At 50.8% G+C, this 20,931-nt stretch overlaps 1 protein-coding gene across 3 annotated transcripts in view; it reads right to left on the reverse strand.

The window, feature by feature from the left end:
• Positions 1-473: 473 nt before the first annotated feature.
• The window catches only part of AGPAT4 (1-acylglycerol-3-phosphate O-acyltransferase 4), a 129,723-nt gene continuing 109,265 nt past the window's right edge, over positions 474-20,931 (reverse strand). For all 3 annotated transcript variants that reach the window (XM_002747167.6, XM_078370426.1, XM_078370425.1), the window contains 6 exons: positions 18,773-18,934; positions 18,195-18,348; positions 14,228-14,330; positions 11,654-11,729; positions 8,210-8,408; positions 474-6,960 (listed from right to left, as the gene is read on the reverse strand). In XM_002747167.6, the coding sequence (XP_002747213.1) occupies positions 6,866-6,960; positions 8,210-8,408; positions 11,654-11,729; positions 14,228-14,330; positions 18,195-18,348; positions 18,773-18,934 (789 nt within the window). In that variant the 3' untranslated portion in view covers positions 474-6,865. The remainder of the gene's footprint in view (positions 6,961-8,209; positions 8,409-11,653; positions 11,730-14,227; positions 14,331-18,194; positions 18,349-18,772; positions 18,935-20,931) is intronic.

Raw genomic sequence — 20,931 nt, forward strand, 5'->3', positions numbered from 1 at the left:
TCCCATGCTGTGGACTCACACTGATCTTAATTCAGCAGACATCCCTGCCTTCATGGAGTATACAGTCTGTAACCAGGGAGACAAACAAAGCTTGAATAGGTAGTTAAATGTGAGACATGCCCCAGACTCCACCCTCAGCCCTGTTCTCACATCCTGATGAGAGATGATGGGGGATTTGCTTAGAGAGTGAAGTTCAGAGGACAGCCCTCTTGAGGAATGCCTCATTTCAAGGAAGGAGAAAGAATGAGACCTGGGGAGAGGGGTGGGGAGAGCATGGCACCATGGTCAAGCTGGAAGAGGTGGGGCACTGGTGCAAAGGGCTAGAATGGCCTGGACCAGGCAAGGGAGGTGGCATGGGTCCACTGCAGATCCTTTCCACTTTTCCTGAAGACACTGGGTGAGGCAGTGGAGAGATACGCAGTTTCCCAAGTTATAGTTTGATTTCATCCAGTCCAGTAAGCTGTGCTGTCTAGTAGTGTCCACCACATACTTTATTAGTTTTATCTTTGTTCAACCCAACAACAAAAATTTGGAAAGATTGCTACACATGACAGAGGGACAGTACCCCAGGTTGACATGACAGCCCATATATCAGCTCTCTGTTTCACATTAAAAAGTTACCATTCATCCAATCCAAACATCCACCCAATACACACATTCTCTCAAAGGCTAGCATGGTTCTGTCCAATACCTTGCTATAATTCCAGTTCATTAGTTCTCATGACTGATTTGAAAAGGCACATTTGGTCAGACTGATGTCATTCTTAGGGCATCTTTGCTCTCTCCTAGCCATTACTGCTTGCTTTTATGTACTCAAAAGTCAGCCATTGAATGCTCCGTTCCTGAATGTGGCTGCAAAGCAGTCTCTATAACCCACTCACCTTCCGTCCTTAAATTGCCTCCCTCCAAGTCTGTTTCCTCAAAGATCATCCCTTAGTGGTTCACAAGCATCACGAACCCTGGGTACAGCTGATGCAGGCTGAAAGGTAAGCATTCACTGTTCACTTAGAGCAACTCATTCCCTGACCTGAGCCAAGTGTGTTCCACCCTTGCCTGTGGTTAGACCTCTTTCTTTGATAGAACAAGCAAAAGAGGGGCTGCTCCGTTTCCCATCAACATCTATTGCCTGTGTGCCTGTGGGAGGCCTGGGCCAGCCTTGCTGTTTTTGCCTCAGATGCAAGTCAGGAAGCTCCAGCTGTAGCATTAGGTCGTCCCAGGCTATGCCATTCTTACCTGGGAGCTGGCTCTGTAGTGTTGTGATTTAGACACTTTGCAAGTCTGGGCCACCCTGTGCTAGTTCATCACCTTTCCTTCCTCATCACGTGCACAGACAGAGAATGGCATTCCGAAATTCCATGGATGACTTTTCTGAATTTCCTAGAATGTTTGGCAAAGATCTGGCTAAAACTAGTATTATGGAATAGAAAAAGGAAAAGTGACATTTGAATAATTTATTCTTGAAATGCAAAGGAATTATTATGCAGCAACCTTTGTGTTCATGCCACTCACCTCCTTAAAATTCAACAGAAACAGAGGTGCCATAAATGTCAAAAATACCTCATCATTCCAACGTGTAAAACAATACTGCCTTGTATTAAAAAAATATCAAATGTAAAAATTCTATGAGTCTTACCCAATGAAAAGCTTTACTAACAGCCCTGGTGGATATTTCCAGATACTGAAAAGATCTAAGCAGGTGCTGAAGAACTGCTTTTTAACCCATTCACAACCTTTGTATTAACCCTCTAGGGTGAGGCTGCAGGAGGTGAGGAAGGCCTGGCCGGGAACCTGCATGTCTGTTCGCGGAGAACAGCTTGCTTTTTTACTGGTAACTCCAAAATGACAAAGTATTGACTGCACAAAGCACTCAAGTTCATTTTGGCCTAATTGTTCTTGAGGAAGGTGGTTCTTTTTAGGTAAGGGAATCAGAAGATAATTGAAATTCCATTACTCAGGCCTCTAGTAAGTGCCCCCTTCATGCAGTCACTGTTCACTGAGGGCCACTATGGTGAGGCCCTGAGGGGGATGGGGCAGGGCCATGAGCTTAAGAGCCCACCTCTGTGCTCAGAGAGATGGGACTCCAATGAGGAGACATACTATGTAGGTGTAATTTCTGATATCTTAATTTTTGACCAAAAGAGTAATTTCAGGCAGTTGAATGTCATGATTGGCTACTGTGCCAACTGGTGATGAATTCTCTGAATGGTATCGAATGTCCTGGACCAAGAGGGGCAGCAACATGTCCTTGGTCCTCGGCCTAAGTCCAGCAAGTCCCTCTCTCAAGTTGTACATCTGTTGTTTTCAAAAGCCATTGTGACAGGTCAAAACCTCAAAACACCTGGAGCATCTGGTATATGTTTCAATGTACTTGACACTCTGGGAACACTCAGTCTAAGCCCTGGCTGTAGGAGGCAGAGATGCTGAGGATGTAAATGAGCATGCTGGATGTGCGCTAATGCCTAGGTAGGTGTCAGGCACTGTGCTGGTGTGGGGGATTCTGTGACAACCAGGGGGCCCTGGGCCTTCATTACAGGCTCCAGTTTTGGAGTGAGAGGGATTGGCATTTGTAAAGATTGCTTGTTTATGTGCTATCTAGCATGCACATTGAGGATGTGACTTGAGCTTCATTCATCCTGGCCAAAAAAATGTTCAAAAATCGTTTACAATTATATTTCTGAAGATACTTGTAGGGAAACACCCTACTGAGATGCAACCACTTTCTTGTCCACACAGCCACCATTTCCTTATGTAGATGGGGAAAAATCCAGAAAAGGGGGAGTTTAAGCAGCTGGCTTGAAGCCCCTAAATGGCTCCTTGGCAGAGGCAAAGAATGAGCCCAGATTCTGAGATGCAAGATGCTGGTCTCTTCTGGACGGACTGTGGAGCAACGCAGTGCGTTCGCACGTTCGCAGATGCCGTGCTCAGCAGCCTAGAGTGCCAGCTCGCCCACCCTTGCCTAGAAATGCCTTCTCAGCTGAACGGCTACTCTCTCCCAGCAGCACCTGTCAGCAGAGCTCAGCCGCTTCTGCCCCCTGCACCGAGGCGTGACTAGGACCAGGAGAGTCAGAAAGCATGGCGAAGCCAGCACATCCGTGAGTATGTTGCATATAGGCTTGCTTAAGTATTTCCTTCCCTCTAAACCTCACTTAGGAGCTACTTCAGTTAAGGCATTGTCAGACACAGTTGTGGGGAGGCAGTATGAGGGTACTGTTCCACAGGACCTTGGGGAGTCACATTTTGGGGTGCTCCTGTAAAGTCTGGGGGAAGGAAGCGATGGCCCAGTGGTCAGCTACAGACACAGGTGCGCTTCCATGTTCTTTTAAACACAAATGGCAGCTCACGAATATTCCTCCAGATAGCCTAGGGCCCCTCAAGAGACGGGCAAACCAAAGTATTTATTTATCTTTAACCTAATAAATGTGTGGAGAGTCTGGCATTGCTTTAGAGAAAGCTGGATGAAATCTCTTCTTTTGAGCAGGAGTAGAGACTCTAGAGAATTTTCACTGGATGCCTTTCTTCCCACTTTGGTCGATATTTATGTAAGTCTAAAGTCCATTCTGTTTTGCCTGGGGACTAGCCGGTCCACTCCTCCATTCCAGTGGAGTCTTTTCTGTGCCTGTCACATCAACCACTATAAATTTGGCTGGACAATTAATGAAATTTAAATCACTTTCTGTCCCACGTATGGAAATATTAAGAACTCCTAATGTTTTAAAATTTAATTGTCAGCTACGTTTACAAGGCTTCGCATGCATTTGTTTAGAGAATACAGCAGTTGAGATATTCTAGTTTCTGTGTGATCACATGAAAAAAGTTTGTTTTCTCTCCGTAAAAGCAAGCAGGGTGGTAGACTGACTCACAGAGTGCCTTACTTCCTTCTCCTGGTTACTCATGTTAACTTAGTAGTCGCAGAATCAGTCCACTTCCCCCAGACCTCAAGCTTCATCTTCGAAATGGTTGGTGTCTTTTAAGAGAGTCCCCATGGGCTGGGTTTCCTGGAAGAAGTCCATTCAAGTCCCTGCCTCCAAGCTGCAGGAGACGTCTAGCATATGGCCCCTGATGTCTGGGGATGACCCTGCATTGCCCTCCAGAGTTCAGTCAAGGTTTGTATTTTTCTCTGCCACTTTGAATTACAGAACAGGCTCTCAGTAGGGTGATAAGCTCTAAGCTAGAACGAGGGGAAAAAGTGGAAAAGACAGGAAGTGTAGCTCTTAGTCCATGGAGCTCTACTTAGGGCACAAAAAGATGGCTTAAACTCCATGGGTTTTTAACTCATAGAAAAATTAACACCATGGGAGCCAAAGTTCTTTGCTGAAGAGATGGTGACCTCTGTGTGACCTGAACATGGGTGAAGAGATTTGAGGAAGAGTGAAGAGCTGGCCAGGAGTACCTGCGGCTGTCTGTGTCATTAAGGGTGCAGGGTACAAGGAAACTAGGTCCCCAGGCCACATAACAACATTGTTCTTCATGGACAGGCCAAATGACTGATGAGAAAGGTCCAGATGTCTCTCCCCCAGCATGCCACATTCTCTTTCAGCTCTAGGGCATTTCAAAACCTAGGGCTTAGTTACCTCCTGGGAGAATTCTTCTGCCTGCATTCCTCCAGCCTGGCACCTAAGGCCCTAGCAGGCCACCTGTTTGCTTGCTTGTGTTTTGTGTGATACCAGAGCCAATTCAGAAGAAAATGGAATGTCTGTGGGCACCTGGATCTGTGTTTTTAGAACTTATGTTACCTCTGTGTTGAATGGAAGAATGACAACGAGAAAATGACACATTTTTAGTACGACAAGAAAATTTCTGAGCATTTTTTAGAAGTAGCAACATAGAGGCAGCTTTCTAGTCTTTCATCCTCAGATTAGTGCTTTAGGATTCTTAAAGAAGTGTGCCTCTTTTACCCTTTCCAGCCCAAGAGGTAGGTATCATTACCCCCATTGTGCGAATGGGGAACAAGTCAGCAAGGAAGTGTCTCACCCAAGTCCTACAGCCGATGAGCTGCAGAACCGGGGTGAACGGCGTTCCTCACAGCATCACGGGCCCTCTGGGACCAGCCAGAGAATCAGCACAGGCCTCAGACACACAGGCTACACACCGTGCAAACCTCCACTTATCCAAAGGCCCATTTTGCCTGGGTCACGTCCTGGGCTTTTGCCCACAAAACTCTGCACTCAGTGCTTCTTGCCGTGTGCAGGGTGGGCAGTTGTGCTGGGCGCTCCCATCAGGCCTGCCTGCAGCGCTGCCAGCAAGTTTACTCAGCGTCCAGCTCTGCAGTATGCGCTTCCCACAAGTCAGCCAGGATTTGTTCCCTTTTTCGCTTCTGTGGATTCAAATTCATTTGTGTCAACAATGCATTACTGTCCCGCAGTGAGGGATCTTCTCTAGCGCTCTCTTGTAACTCCTTGGCCTATCTAGTTTGGTTGTGCTTGGTAAACAGTGACTAAATAAGCAAACAGCCAAAACCATGACGACTGCATAGGATATGCCTTAGACTCTTTGGCCACTTTCGTAGGGAGCAGTTCATTCCTTCTCATGTTACACATGCAGCTTCTACTTGGCAGTTTGCAGCTGCACACCAGGAGAGCGATGTATCCTGCCTAACTCATGCTCCAAATACACCTCTGTCCAAGTGCCATTGGTGACTCGGCCTAAGACGACATAATAGCTGGTATTTAATTGTTCTGCAAAAATAGCACTGCTTTTTCTTCCTTCTTGTTTTGCATTTTGGGCACCTGTTGGCTGACAGCAGTCTGCAAAGGCCACTGGAGATGCTATGGGGCAGAACTCTTCCGTGGAGTAAAATGGGAGCAGGCAGGAGCCCAGAAGGAAGGCAGAAGCCTCGGGGGGCTGGGGTTCATACATGGGATGTTGGCTCTGATTTGACCTTGATCAGAGCAGAACCTGGCTGCTTTAGGGCATAGACAAGCTCTACATGCTGGGAAGGGCCAGGTATTTTTATAAAGTGAACCTGCATTTCTTTAGGGGATCCAACTTTGGCTGTCACTGCTGAGAGGAACAGTTGTTAATGCAAGCCCATCTCTCAAATCACTGGAGTCCCCAGGCTGTACATTCATTCAACCTGAAGATCAGTTTCTTCAGAGAGTTGGGCACATCTTCAAGACTTTTATGCCGAGAAACTCCACTGCAGAGACTGAGAGAAACTCTCCCTTGCTGTGTGCCAAGAATGTGCTAGGTTGGTCATCTTCCACGCACGTGCTCGCTGTTTCTGCCCTCACAAATGCTCACGAGCACCTGGACCTGTGTCTCTTGCAAGGAGCTGTGCTGGCCTCCCCACCCCTCTGAACTGCCCATGCCTCTGCAGCAGCTGCCTCCTGTGAGCAGGATCTGAAACACCAAAGCCATGGCCAAGGGCAGGATGAGGGGCAGTACTGTGTAGACATACTCCACAGATGACCCAGACAAGCACTTTAATTTTTTTTTGGAGGCATAATTTAGTCATCTTACCTAAAGCACTTTTCACTTTGTCTCTGGCAACCAAGGGTTACAGAAAACTCAGCACCAAAGGATGAAAGGGTAACTTGTCCCCTTCGGTCCCCAGCCCTGCCCTCCCCTGCAGCCTAAAATACCCTTTCCATTATCACAGAACAAAGCTCAGGCTCACCACACAGCCACTCACACACACTCACACAAAAAGAAAACCAAAGCCCACAAAAGCACGTGGGGAATAAAAGATTACAGAACATCTTCCTCCCCATCCAGCCTTCAGACCAGACTCCCTGGCTGGAGAGGCCGTGACTTCCGCCGTGCCCAGCAGGGGCTCACCAGCCTTCTTCACCGTGTCCCACTAAGGAGGATATGCAGAGGCCACCAGTTCCCCAAGGTTCCTTTCGGATGGCGACACATCCCTGAGTCAGTCATTCTGTTTCTGCTTGCTGTCAGAGTTGCCGTAGGCAGAGCCCTTGTCAATTTCCGTCACACCAATCATCCATCGAACTCCCATGGAGGCTGCAGAGACAAGGAGAGCAGAGTTAGGAGTGGACCAAACAGACCACAGGGTCATTTGCCCACAGAGCATGTGAGAAGGCCTGGGGCTGCGAATCGTAAGCATCAGCTGAGAGCTGGTGGGTCTGAGGTGCTTCACAGTCACTCTTGAGTGTAGTAGACATTTATGACATTAAGACAAAGCAAGGCTGCTCTGGTTGTGGGTTTCCTTCTTGGACCTTGAAGGTGAATGATTTGGCAAGCCATGCACAGCTATTCACCAGGACTCAGAGAAATCCTTGGCTGCCTCTGCTGGCCCCTAGGTAAAGAGGATTCTCTTGTGAATGAGGGGCAGGAACTTAACAGGGCACATTTGGCAAGTTTTATAAAGGACAGACCAGGAGCCTCAACGGGGGAATTGTGTCCTGACAAGCTTTCAACTGTCTACACTTTTATATTGCTTGGGTCTTCTATGGTGAGCACAGAGCATCTTTGTGTTTCACAGAAAATAACTGAAACCCTGAGACCCGTCCATTTGAAGGAAGCATGCGATCTCTGTGTGTTCGGACAATGTGCCATCTCCAGGGCTCTCTGAAGCCTCAGAGAGGGTGCCAGGCTCGGGGAGACAGGGCCTTTCACCGGGAAACCCCAAAGTCTTCCTTGGCTCCAGGAAGCACGAGTCTGCTGTTCATAGGGCAGGAAGCAGGCATGGCATGGCTGACCACCACAGAGGCAAGGAGCAGCGTGCACAGAGGCTTGGCGCCAAGAAGCAGCAGTAGCCCAAGAATACTGGTCATCTGGAGCCGGCGCGGATCAGTGGAATGCTCTGTCACCGAGCCTACACTCACTGTTGTCCACCTGCAGCAAAGGAGCAGCCACAGGCGCCCCAAAGGAAGGCAGGGAGCTGCCTATCTGTCCCCACCGGGCTCCAGCACAGGGCTTTGCTCAGAAGCAGGAAATGACACCAGTGAGCAGAGGATAGGGAGGGAGCACTCCCAACTGTTGGGAGTGGAAGTGGCAGCTGTGTCACCACCCAGCAGGGAACGTGTGGAATCCAGCGCCGGGTGGGAGGCTGGGTCATCCAGGCTATGGAGTGAGTCCCAGACCTGGTATTCGAGGGCCTTGTACTCATCCTGAAGTCTAGTTTCCCTGTGATTGCAGTCTGAGCCTGCTCCTCATCCATGGCACAACTGCCTACACAGATGACCTGGGCCCCAGCCCTGGTGCCACCTCTCCCGGGCAGCGCTGTCACAGCCCCTTGCCCTCCACTCACCCACGAAGAAGACGAGGATGAAGCTGGCCAGCGTCAGGGAAGACCCGCTCCTGATCATGCTGACCAAGAACTGGAAGAAAGGGTAGAGCATCAATGAGGCCCAAAACAGCCAGTTCACCAGGGTCCAGGGCCGCCTGGGGGGCACCATAGGCGTCTCCGGGAAGGTGCCCGTCCTGTAGTACTCCTCCTGAAAGGCATCCTAGGGGATAGAAAGGGGACCCTCAGACGCCACACGGGGCTTGGTGGCAGGTCCCTCCTAAGGCCCCACTTCTGAGGGAATCACAGACACACACGGGTGCCAATGGGGTTCGGCAGAACTGGGGTCTGTGGCTCCTTCCAGAGAGTGCTTAGTGGGCAGCTGCTGTCTTCTCGATGCTGTAACCAGCTGCCCCCTCCCACAGGGACACTGGGAGTGGCAGGGCTGCTGTAGCTGTCACTGAGTGCAGGGCATGGAGCATGAGCACTGGCGCCAGGCCAGCCTGGGCTAGGATCCACCTGCTGCGGGCAAGCGCCTGCATCCCTGAGCCCAGGCCCCGGTCTGTCTCATGGGGCAGCAGTGCCTTCTACAGCAAGTCAGTGGGAGATGGGAGTGGATACTCCATGGAAACCTGGCCGGCAGTCAGGGAGGAGCTCGCCACCCGGCCCGGCCTTCTCCGCAGCCAGTTCTCCTCGGCTCCTGCGGGGCAGCCCACATGCACCAGGGGTGGTGCTGGCCGTGAGGAGGGGAGCAGAGCTGAGCCAGGCAGCCACAGGGAGTTGCCCAGGTTGTAGCGTGGGCAGCTGCCTCAGCTATTGTGAAAGTTGCACGTGGCTGACACACAAAACGCGTGAGTCACGGCGAGGTCCAGTTTGTGTCCCATGAACTAGCCCGGTAATTTCCCAGTTCTCTAAGGAGTCAAGTTTTCTGGAAAATGAGCTTCCATATAATTGAAATTTATGCTGTTTTCCTTTAACAACTTGAGATAGATAGAAAAGTCTGAAGTACCTCACACTTTTCTTTTCCATTCAGGGTGTACTGAATCACAGGCTTCCTTCGCCTCTCGGAGTCACTTTTAGTATTAGTCACTAATGAGGCCATTTGGGAAGGAGAACCCCCAGCCCTTCCCTGGGCAGTTCAGGTGCCTCTGCTCTGTCCTCGGCCCCCTGCAGCCCATTCACAAGCCTGGTCCAAAGCGTCACTTGTCATGTGACTCTGCTCTTGGACATCAGCCAAGGGAAGCCACATCATCAAGCAGTTAGAGAATAATCAATGTGTGCCAAGCACACCCTCAAGCAGTGAGAGCGATCAGATGGTGGAGGAGACCGAGCAATTTCACACAAAGAGGTGAGCACCATGACAGCAGCATAGGCGACGCCCAGAGAGGTGGCACCCAACCCTGCCAGGGAAGGAAGCAGCACTCCGCCTGCCCACCAGCCTGGCCTGCTTTTTCTTCTCCTGGATTGGGGCCATGGGACACCTGGGAACTAGGCAAGGGGGTGATATTTTTGCACCTTGTTAAAATATATATATATATATATATATATATATATGGCTTTCTTAAGGTGTCATTTCCGTGCCATAAAACCCATTTTAAAAATGGGCAAATGTGGTTTTTGAAAGAATTTTCCGTAATAGTCTTTATAGTACTTTTTTATGGTAATATCACAGAGGGGAACTCATCATCGTGCCTTTTTCTGTCTTGTTTCCAGAAAGACATTTGCTAGGCCAAGATTTTTGTATCTGCATCAATAGCAAGAAAAAGAAAGCACTCCCTTTTCTGTGAGCTGTACAGCTCAGAACTTCCCATGCACTTTATTTTTTGAGACAGAGTCTTGCTCTGTCACACAGGCTGGAGTGCAAAGGCACCATCTCTGCTCACTGCAACCTCCACCTGCTGGGTTCAAGGGATTCTGCCGCCTCAGCCTCCCAGTAGCTGGGATTACAGGCACCCGCCATGATGCCTGGCTTTGTATTTTTGTAGAGACGGGGTTTCACCATGTTGGCCAGGCTGGTCTCGAACACTTGAGCTCAGGTGATCTGCCTCAGCTTCCCAACGTGTTGGGATTACAGGTGTGAGCCACCACATTTGGCCCCATTCACTTTAAAGTTTTCTTTCTCTCTGGTTTAAAACACTAAATCTCACCCCCACCCTTCACTTTTGGCCCATGACATTGCCACAGGACCTCCCACAGACAGCCGGGGAGAGACCAGGGCAGCCAGCTCCGGCCACACTTCAGGCTCCCAAAGCAGAATGTCCACGACCAATCTTGGTCCTACAACTCATTTTGTAGTAAAATTTGCCCCACAGGGAAAGGACTTCGTGTTTTTGTTTCTGTATGTTACTGTCTGGCACAGTATAAAGTTGGAATTGGGAAATGGAGTCACTGAACGAAGGAGAGTCTGTTTGTTTCCAGAAAGAAGCATCAACCCACAAGCTGAAAGGAGGACGAGATCCTACTGATGGGGCAGATTCCCGGGACAAACACCTCCTGCAGCCGGCAACAAAGGCTCACCGGAGGAGACCTGCACAGAGCACATCTGCTCAGCTTCCCAGCCGCTCAGCTCAGCAAAGATAATGTGTCTTAGGGCCCCGGGGAAGGAAGGAGGGGAGGAAGAACAGGAATGAAAAAAGAACAGAAGAGAAAGCGGGGGAACAGAAGGGAAGAAGGGGCTCCTCTTAGCAGGTGTGGGTGGGGCAGGCTCCATGAGGAGTCCTCGCAAGCCTCGGCCTCAGGCCACAGGCATCACCCGAGTGCACGGCCAGGACTTGCAAAGGACTTACTGGGGCGCCGAGCCTTGAGGCCACTGCTGCCCCTCTAAGGAGCATGACCCTTCCGGTTTAAGTGAAAAAACAACTGCCAGTCCTAAAAGTGGTCCTTGTCCTTGAGGGCCAGAGCAGGGGGCACACTGCTTCCCACTGGCTACCATGCCTGCGTGCCACCCAGAGCTGCTCCCGACTTTGGCCTCCACAAGACAGCTCTGGATGTAGCTTGCTTTCACTTACTTGTCTTTAGAGACAGGGTCTTGCTCTGTTGCCCAGGCTAGAGTGCAGCAGCACAATCATAGCTCACTGTAACCTCGAACTCGTAGACTCAAGCGGTCCTCCCACTTCATCTTCCCCAGTAGCTGGGACTACAGGTGCACACCCCTAGGCCCAGCTAATTTTTTTAATTTTTTGTAAAGAGAGGCTCTCATTATGTTGCCCAGACTGGTTTCAAACCCCTAGCCTCAAGTGATCCTCCATCCTCAGCCTCCCAAAGCGCTGGGATTACTGGCATAGGCCACTGTGCCCAGCCCCTCCTTAAAAGATAATGTTCTTTATTGCTGAGAGAGGGCTGGCTGCAGACTCGTTAATAACTGGCTGTGAGATCTCACCTACCAGGAAAATGCCTGTGCCACCACACGGCAGCACGGCGCGTCCACAGCTGTGACATGAAGGGACCCCTGGTGCCCAGTGCACTGACCTTCTCCTGGTAGAGTTTGTGCAGCCAGGCCGAGCACTTGGCATCGTCTTCAGGGATGTCTTCCAGTGGAATTCTCCTGCAAAGGCAGAGAGCAGCTGGCAGGGAGGAGGCAACGCCCACCTCCCAACATACACTTTCCAGGAATGGTGTTGCCATTTTGTTGTTTTTGTCTAGGTAGCCTAACTCATGTGGAAGTGAAGAGAATAACGCAGGTGATAGAGAGAAGGGGCATTCCACATCTACACTGGGGAAAACACAGGCCAAAATGCAATTATGACCCATTAAGGACCAACGCCGGGCCCAGTTCAGTGGTACAGACAGATGCTGTCAGAACAGGGAACATCGCCTCATTCCATCCTCCCTCCCACCTCACAAAAAGACCCCAAAACCTGATATTTGCCTCTCCCAAAGAGGACAACACAGCCTCAGTTTCCACATGAAACAATCCAATCTACATAGAACTGATGCATCGGAGATAATACACTAGTAATTTCTTAGCCAAGCAACCGACTTCCTGGTAATGCCAGATTATCTCCCATTAAATGATGCCTTTGGCCTCTTGGTTGGCCTTAAGGCAGACTCTGCAAAGGTTCTGACAAGGCAGTGGCATGGATGGTGGAGAATTAAGGTTCTTCCAGATGGAAGAAGCCAGGGCATCTTCCCCAGGCTCCATGGCTCAGGCAGGGAGTCTGTGCACAGCGAGTCACTGTGCACCAGCGACAGCTCAGAGACTCGGGTGGCTCTGGAGACTGCCACTGGCAGGGGCTTGCCACTCTGTCATCTGCAGAAAGCCCACACTGAACACGGGAGAAGTCACTGCCACCTCTGCCTTCCTATTTGTTCTCAGGTTTTTGGCTCTTGTGATTTCAGGGGATGTTCATTTATACTCAGTTTTGTCCATGTCAAAGTCCGCATCTGGCTTGACTTCCCGGGTCATTTCACTGCCTTCTGTGGCCTAGGAATATCTTAGTAAGAAGGCTTTAGAGCTTATCAGTCACACTAGAGTCTGTTAAAAGAATAAATGATGGGATTCCATCTTACAACAAATTATAATGAGCCACTTCTTTTGCAAGGCAGTATTGTACAGAGGTAAGTTTTTCACATAATTAGAACTTACCCCGTAAGCTTCTCTGGAAATAGTCTTTCACCTTTTTTGTTCCTACACACACTGTACTTCTGTGAATCCTCTACTTCTTTGCTCTCTGATCTACTCTGCTTTGGAAATCAGCGCTTGAGTCTGCACAGTATTTCTTTAGTTGGATAGTGGGAATGTTGGGCTCTTTTCAGCAACTTGACATTATTGCCCTTGATGTTTCAGTGCTCTGTACTGATGTATGTTCAGAAAATGCCTCAATCATTTTTAATAGGCAACTACAAGAAGAGAAGATGTGTGTTGAACAGCATCAATGCTAACCTTCCTCTGGGGTCAAGAGTGTGATCTGGCTTCGGTGAGTGAACATGCCAGTATCATTTCTGGGCTGATTCTCACACATGCTTTGGAAAGTCGCAGCTACCTGAGAGGAAATAACCTTGCACGTGTCTTGGGGTTTTCCCAAATATCTGAGCCCAACTGGCCATCAAGTGGAGCTCCTGCCAGCTTTCAGAGAACACGGGGAATAAAACCTCGCTTTATTCCTAGGAGAAGGTCTAAAGGTCCCCTTTAGGCAAGTGGTGATCCTCCTGCCTTCATATGCCACAGAACCGAGTCACAGGGCACACTCTCGCCTGCATCATGAGACAAGAAGACAGTGATGGTGACGATGTTGTCCTATTTTTATGGGAAAGCCAGAGTCGTTTTTAGATCAGAAGCTACTTAACTCTGGCTGCCAGTCCACCAAAACATCTCCCAGAAAAGCTTGGACATTTGGTGTGGCCTGGTGGGAACAAAGGGCCACTGGATTTTCATGGTGCCGTGTTGTAACTTGGCTTCCGTAAGGTCTTTAATCAGAAGGTTCTATGCCACTGGGTTAGTTCTGCATTAGTGGGCATTTCAGATTCTCTCAGTTAGCATTCAGAGAAGATGACCTATAGCACGACAAGCCAAGACCATCCCTGGCCCAGGTCACACTAGGCCCATTCTATAAGTCAACAAGCAGGCAAGGAGAACTAATTCGACTAACATGTCTGGAAGTGTGTTCAATAAAATCATTAATAGCCTGGAACATAACACAAAAGTGCGACACTGCAAAAGGGTTTTGCATTTGTGCCTAGAACACCTTATATAAATACAGATCTGTGTGTATTCCATACAGCACACCCGTCACCCAGGAAAAGGGTCAATAAGATATTCTCTTCACACTGACGCCAAAATAATTCTAAAACATGGCCTTCCCTTTGTTTGGCCTAAGCTCTTTGATAAGAAAGAGCTGGTTAAAGAGGATCCAGAAGTAGCTGGCATGGAAGGAGACTTCAGCAGATGGCTCACAATAGCAGAACGTGTACAAGTTCAGCGCAAAACATTGCAAACAAGTCCGTGTGACCCGGGGTCCCTGGAAGGAAGTCTCTAGGTCATCTGTGATGTGTTCACTTTAAGATGGGCACTGTCTTTTCTGGAAAGGAAATAGTTTGACTTACCTAACATACAAATCTGCATGATATTTCTTTCCGTTTAGGACTCCCAGCAGTGTTGGATTTTCATTGTTTCTGAAATTGAGTGTACAGTCATATACAGCTGAAACTATAAAAAATAAAACAAATACAAAGCAGTATATAGCGTGTGAACCCAATTTTGTTCTGTAGATACACACAATGGAAGACAATAATCAAACCGCTAACTAAGGTTACCAGGAAATGGTGTGGTTAGGGTTCTTTTTTTGTATTTTTTTTCTTGGAAATGGAGTATCACTTTGTCACCCAGGCTGGAGTGCAGTGGTGCAATCTTGGCTCACTATTACCTCTGCCTCTTGGGTTCAAGCAATTCTCCTGCCTCAGCCTCCCAAGTAAATGGGATGATAGTCACCCACCACTGTGCTCGGCTAATTTTTGTATTTTAGGTAGAGACAGGGTTTCACCATGTTGGCCAGGCTGGTCTCGAACTCCTGACCTCAAGTGATTTGCCTGCCTCGGCCTCCCAAAGTGCTGGAAATACAAGCATGAGCCACCATACCCAGCCCAGATTACTTTTAAAACAATACTGCAAAGTCAGGTGTAGAGGTACTACAACAATGATCTGTAACTTTCCAGTGTGCCCAGCCTATCATTTTAGTCAACAAACACCGAAATTTAAACAAATGTGAATTAAAAAAATTATTCCAAAGGAAACTAAGGATGTACCTCAGTTACAGCAGCATATCCATTCTATGAGCATTATTTTCCCCTAGGAAAATAAGATAGCTACAAATTATCCTAGGATAAGATACTGATGAGGAATGGGACTGTAGTCAGTTGAAGCTTGGCTGAGAAGCAACAAGTATCTCTGAGTTTAACACGTCTACCCAATGGTGAGTTAACCTATCAGGGTATTAGAAGTTACCTCAAAATTCCTGCCACAGCCCCGGGACCTGGCCGGTACTCAGTAAAAATGCTCACTGGATCAAAGGATGGGAGAATACAGGAAGGAACAAGTGATGGAATAGAGTAGATAAATGCACATTGGAAACAGTGGCCACTTGCTGAAGTGTGAGAGCACAGGACGGTAGGAGGAACAGGTGGGAACCCCAGTGGCTGCCACCTCATCCCAGTGGTGGGATCTTCTCCCGGCCGGCTGGGGCCAGGTCTCCTGGAGAAGGGAGCCTCTGTCACACAGCTGCTGAGATGACAGAGGTCAGGCACTTACTGCAGGGCCCAGCACGTGGTTTGTGTTCAATAAGTGAGCCAGACACTTCACTGGGAGCTTTACACACATGCAAGGATTAGTAAAGGGAGTGGGAGAATGGCAGGGAGGAGGAAAGGCACTCGGTCTGGTTGGGAACATGTAGAACCAAGATTCAGAAACAATAAATCACCGTCTGTTTTCTTCTCCCTGCTGCCTGACCACCGTGCAGGGTCTGCAGGTCAACTGTCTGTGCCAGTGGGTGGGGGTCCTCCTGCTTGCCTGCAGGAGGGCCTGGGAACGGGGCAGGAGTGTCCGACACCACTCGCCTGCACCTTGGGCTAGAGGTGGGACTGTCCTGAGCCCTGCCAAGGGGCAGCTGCCTGGTCAGGGCTGCTGGCAGAGAACCTCGATGCCTACCACGTTTCCCAGGCATTTTCAAGCATAAATGGGCATCTATAGAACAGTCGTTCAGGCTGTGTGGACCATGACTGTAGCATCCTAGGGCTTCCCAGGAAGAAAGGCCCATGGAGCTCACATAGTTCAGCGGCTTTGATACTTCCTTTCCTCTGACTCGCTCACACAGGAACCCATGCAGACAACAGAAGAGGCCGACCCTGGTTAAGCAAAGGTGGGGAGAACCCACAGCTTCCCCAAAGAACCGCCTAAAAACCAGCAACTTGCATAATTCTTTCGTTTTCCAGAGGAAAACCACAAGAAACGTGTCTTGAATGGAGAGCCAGCTTGATTCTAACCGCAAGACCCATCAGAAGGAGACCAGCCCCTGCCAGCCAGGAGTGAATCCCAGCTCGCCACGTACCAGCTGAGTCACAGTGCACCCGCTCCTTCACCTCTCTGAGCCCCAATGTCCTTATCTGTGAACTGAAAGCAAAAAGAAAAAGCAATCTACCTTCCTGAGACCTGTGAGGATACCTATACAGTGTGTGCAGGGCCTGGCATGTCAGAGGCACCCGGGGCTGGTGGTGGCTGTTACTAGGGAGAGCCTTGTTAATGCCCTGTGATGAACAGCAGAGAGCTGGATGGCCTTACAGATGCAAAACTGAGGCCAAGCTCAGTTGGGAAGCCCACTGGTCCAACCAGCTTTCTCACTGAAGCATCCTCGCAACCCGGACAGATTTTGTAGAACTCAGAGCAAACTTAGAACCAGAGAGGTAAGGTCACTTGCCCAGGGTCGCACAGCTGGTCAGCAGAGGAAACAGGATTCAGTGAGGTCTCCTGATGAGGGAGTCCACACGGTCTTGACTCCACTGGAGAGGGTAGCGCGCAGCAGACTGGGGGATGGAGGAGGGTGAGCAATGGAGGCGTCCTTGGCCCTGGGGCCCAGGGTCAGTGTGGAGACAGGGACAGCAGGGGGCAGGCGAGTTCTGGCCCTCAGGCTGAGCCCAGAGCAAACGAGACTTTTAGACGGCTAGTGCCCCTCTGTGCCGCCGACTTTCTAAGAGGCTGGGCAGAGGGGACGGAGCACAGAGGCGGTCGCCCATGGGCCCTCGGTTCTGCAAGCCTGAGTGAGCTATGGAGACTCCAGAGCCTGCTTTTCTCTCCTGTCTCTGGGAGTGAAAGCTGCCTGCCAGGATGTCGTGGGGACTGGTGGTGACAGTGTGTGTGGAGTGCATGGCGTTGTGCCAATAGAGGGTCATCAGGGAACGCTGGTGACCAGAAGGGGAATGAGGAAGCAAGGGAAGAATGTGGGCAAGAAGAAGCTGGTAAACAAGGGTAAGAAGGGCAGGGCGGGCACACAGAGGGGAGAGAAGGCCCAGGGCATAGCCCGCCTGGCCTGGGTTCCTGCAGCCCCAGAAGGAAGTGGGGCTGGCACTGGCCTGGGTGTGCAGGGGTTAGTGTGTTTAACAGGCAGAGGCCAGGAGGGAGTGCTGCCCGGGGGCCTGAAACCACTGCTGCAGCTGGTAGGCCACTTGGGGACTTGTTAGAGGTAGATTCACCAGCCCTGTTGCTCCAGAGGTCCTGGTAGGAGGTCAGGCAGGGCTGGAGAAACTGAGGGGCCCCTGACGCAGGTCCAGAGAGGAGTTCAGGACCCCCTGCCCTTAGTCTTGGAAGTGAGACAGGAGGATAAGGCGGAGGAAGGAGGCAGCCTGGGGCTGGACGCCACATTCAGCTGGGTTCTCGCTCCCTGCAGGACGGAGCCAGACTCAGCCGAAGTGCTTTCCCTGAGAAGGAGCAGGAGGAAGCTGCCCCCAGGTCCTGGAGCCCAGGGAAAGGGCCAAGGGACTGTGAGGGTTGGGAGGGAGGCCGGCTGTACAGGAGACAGAGGGTGTTTCTGAACTGGAGTGAGGCGGGTTGAAAAGATGACAAAAGCATGACAAGAGGCCAGAGGCAAGCTGCTGCTATTTTCTTCTTTTTACCACTGGCCACTCAGGGCTCGAGACTCTGAGGCCAGCTGCGATGGGCCACAAGCTCAGAGTTCAGCCAATGCCAATGGGCGGGCAAGAAATCACCTTCAAACCCAACTGTGCTGCCTCATGCCTGCAAGCCTGGAGCCAGGTTACCCCATGTGCCATATGCAGGCACTCAGCATATTTAAACAGTAAAGGGTAGTGCTGGCCCGGGCACCCCAGGAAAAGTAGGTGCAGGCCTACCCCGGGTGCCATCTACCCTTGGTTCCCAGTCCCAAAGACCAGACTTGAGCAGCCACTCTGAGTTCATAGCCTCATGTAAGCTGGGAAGTGCCGGCAGGAAGCAAGCTCTGCTCATCCGGAGCTGGGGGCTTGTCTTCCTTGCTGCCATGGAGGCCCAGGGCCACACACTCTTCCTTACCTACATTTCTCAAGCTCCTCACAGTGATGGCGAAGCCCTTGGTTCGCGGCAACAGGTGGTGCTTGAGGCTAGGCAGCCCCTTGGCCCGGGCCACCTGCATGCTGATCTCGTGCTTCTTCTCCGTGAACCGTGTGCCCTCACAGTGGATCAGGAACTGGAAGGCAGGACGCAGCAGTCACACATGGCACCATGGTCACACATGGCACCATGGTCACATACAGTCCTGAGGTCACAAAAGGCCCTATGAGCACACATCGCCCCACAGGCATACACGGCCCCGTGGCCACACACATCCCTGGGGTTACACATGACCCCACAGTCACACGCAGCCCCAGTCACATGTGGCCCCATGGTCACATCCCTGGGGTCACACATGACCCCACAGTCACACGCGGCCCCAGTCACATGTGGCCCCGTGGTCACACACAGCCCCATGGTCACATACAACCCTGAGGTCACACACAGCCCTGGGGTCACACACATCCCCACAGTCATGTGTCCTGTGGAAGTCACACAGGGTGCCACAGTCACAATCCTGCAGGAACGCTTAGGACATAGCTGCTCTGGGGCCGACATACAAAATATTTCTCGGGGTAGTCCCGGAGGTGCTGTAGGCTGGTGGCGACCGTCTTGCGATCCTGCTCCCACTTGCGCGTGCAGAAGACCATCTCGGTGAAGTACCACATCCAGCCGATGATCGGGACGTAGGCCAGCTCTTTCTTGGCCAGGACCTTGGAACCCTGAAACAGAGGAAGGAGCCCAGGGGCCCATGAAGAAGGTGTCAGAGCCATCTCCCAGGGCTGCTGGAGACTGTATAGAAAAAGAGGAGAAGGGGTGCATACCAGATGCCTCGGGACGGTCCCAGAACACACGACATCAAGGCCATGGACCTTGGAGCCCTCCTCACCTTTCAGCTAGAGGTCCAGGTTGTACCCACCCTGCCCATGTGGGGCCAGAAGGCAAGGGGGCCCTGGTTCTCAGTGCAGAGGGCAGGAGTTGGGAAGGCAGCCTCGAGCAGTCGAGGGTGTTCAGGGTCCTGAGGATCCTCCTCCCACCATCCAAACGGTTTCCGGGTGCCCCCCAAGCGTGCGCTCGCTAAGCCCGCCATGCAGCTGTGTGACACTAATTTGTGCACCTCCTTTCTGCAGATCTCACTCAGTTTTGTGACATTACGATATTACAAAATACGGTAATTCCTGATCCCCGAAAATGTCAAATGCTAGAAAATGTAGCAGTCCCAGGCATGAGGTTAAGATCCTTCTCAAACAGTCGTTTGCCAGATACTCATTTGAATCCGAATTTTCCGAGACAGCTCAGCCCACTCTGCTGAGCTCTACGGTTGAGGCAAACAGGAGTCTCCACTCACAGAGCAGGCTATGGAGCCCAGAGGGATCTCCGGGCACGGCTGGTGTGAGCTGGGAGTAAAACCCAGACCAGAAGACATGCTGAGTGCCCTCCGTACTCCCTGCCACACCCCCGACTTTGAGGCCAAGACAGGCAGGGGCACTTGCCAGAGATCTTCTTGAGGCTGACGCAGGTGCATGAGCTTAGCCACTAACAGGTCCCTTCTGGGGACTCTCAGAGCAGTCCTGGGTCCCCAGGGCTCAGTTTGGCTGTCACCCGCCAGGCATCCACATCAGCCTCCCCAACACTGAGGAAGACCAGGGCTTCTGTGGGGTGGAGGGGGCAGCAGAGACACAAGAACTGCTTTTTAGCTGATGGATGTTTATCATTTCACCTTAATTTTGGAATTGACCAAGATGCTCCTTGATCGATGGGACAGTGATTGGGCCAGGGCTGTGGGCTGTCGGGGCAGCCCTAAACCTAAGATGCCCACAGTGAGGGGAGCCGCGGCTTCCATACAGCCCTCACTCCTCTTCTCCCCAGCACTCCCATGCCTCTCTGCAGCTCAAGCTCAGCACAGGGTAAGTCGAGTCCCCCAACCCATTGGCAGAATGGAAGGTGGTCTCTACCCTACTTTAAAAAAAACAAGAAACTTCTTTCCTCACATGGGTAGAAAAGGCAGATACCTTCCAAGTTTAGCATCTCCGTTTTCTGATGGAATTTGTTTTTCACACAAATCCATCCTGCGGCTGGGCACGGTGGCTCACACCTGTAATCCCAGCTACTCGGGAGGCTGAGGCAGGAGAATTGCCTGAACCCAGGAGGCGGAGGTTGCGGTGAGCCGAGATTGTGCCATTGCACTCCAGCCTGGGTAACAAGAGCGAAACTCCGTCTCAAAAAAAAAAAAAATCCAACATGCATATTCTCTCCAAGAGAACTTAGCTGTAAAATCAGAAGTGCTGCCCCAGAGGACGCCACATCCTTATGGGTGAGTGAACTTACTGGTGTAGGTGTGAGGCTTCCCATGTGCAGTGCCCGTGATATTGTTTTAAATTATATTTACCTGAACTCATTCCAAACATGTAGCAATATGAAGGAGCTATACATGATGATTGGTTCTGTAGCCAGGAGGCTCTAGAGCAGTAGCCGCTGGCCCTGGGAAGGTGAGAGGCCCCACGCAGTCCGTCATGGCTTCTGCTGGGGAAAAGCGCTCTCATGGAGATGTGCTATTCACACTTCCATCCTGCAAGAGCCCAGTGGGTCCTAGTGGCTGGCCTCTGATGACCTGCTGCTAAAAGGAAACGACAACTTTGATGGTGATGTGGGTGTCTAGACCCAGAAATGGTCACCTGGGATGGGACTCTCTATTTCCATCCTGTTAGGCCACCACAAA

The sequence above is a fragment of the Callithrix jacchus genome, chromosome 4, assembly GCF_049354715.1.
Source record: "Callithrix jacchus isolate 240 chromosome 4, calJac240_pri, whole genome shotgun sequence".
Taxonomy (NCBI): Eukaryota; Metazoa; Chordata; class Mammalia; order Primates; family Cebidae; genus Callithrix; species Callithrix jacchus.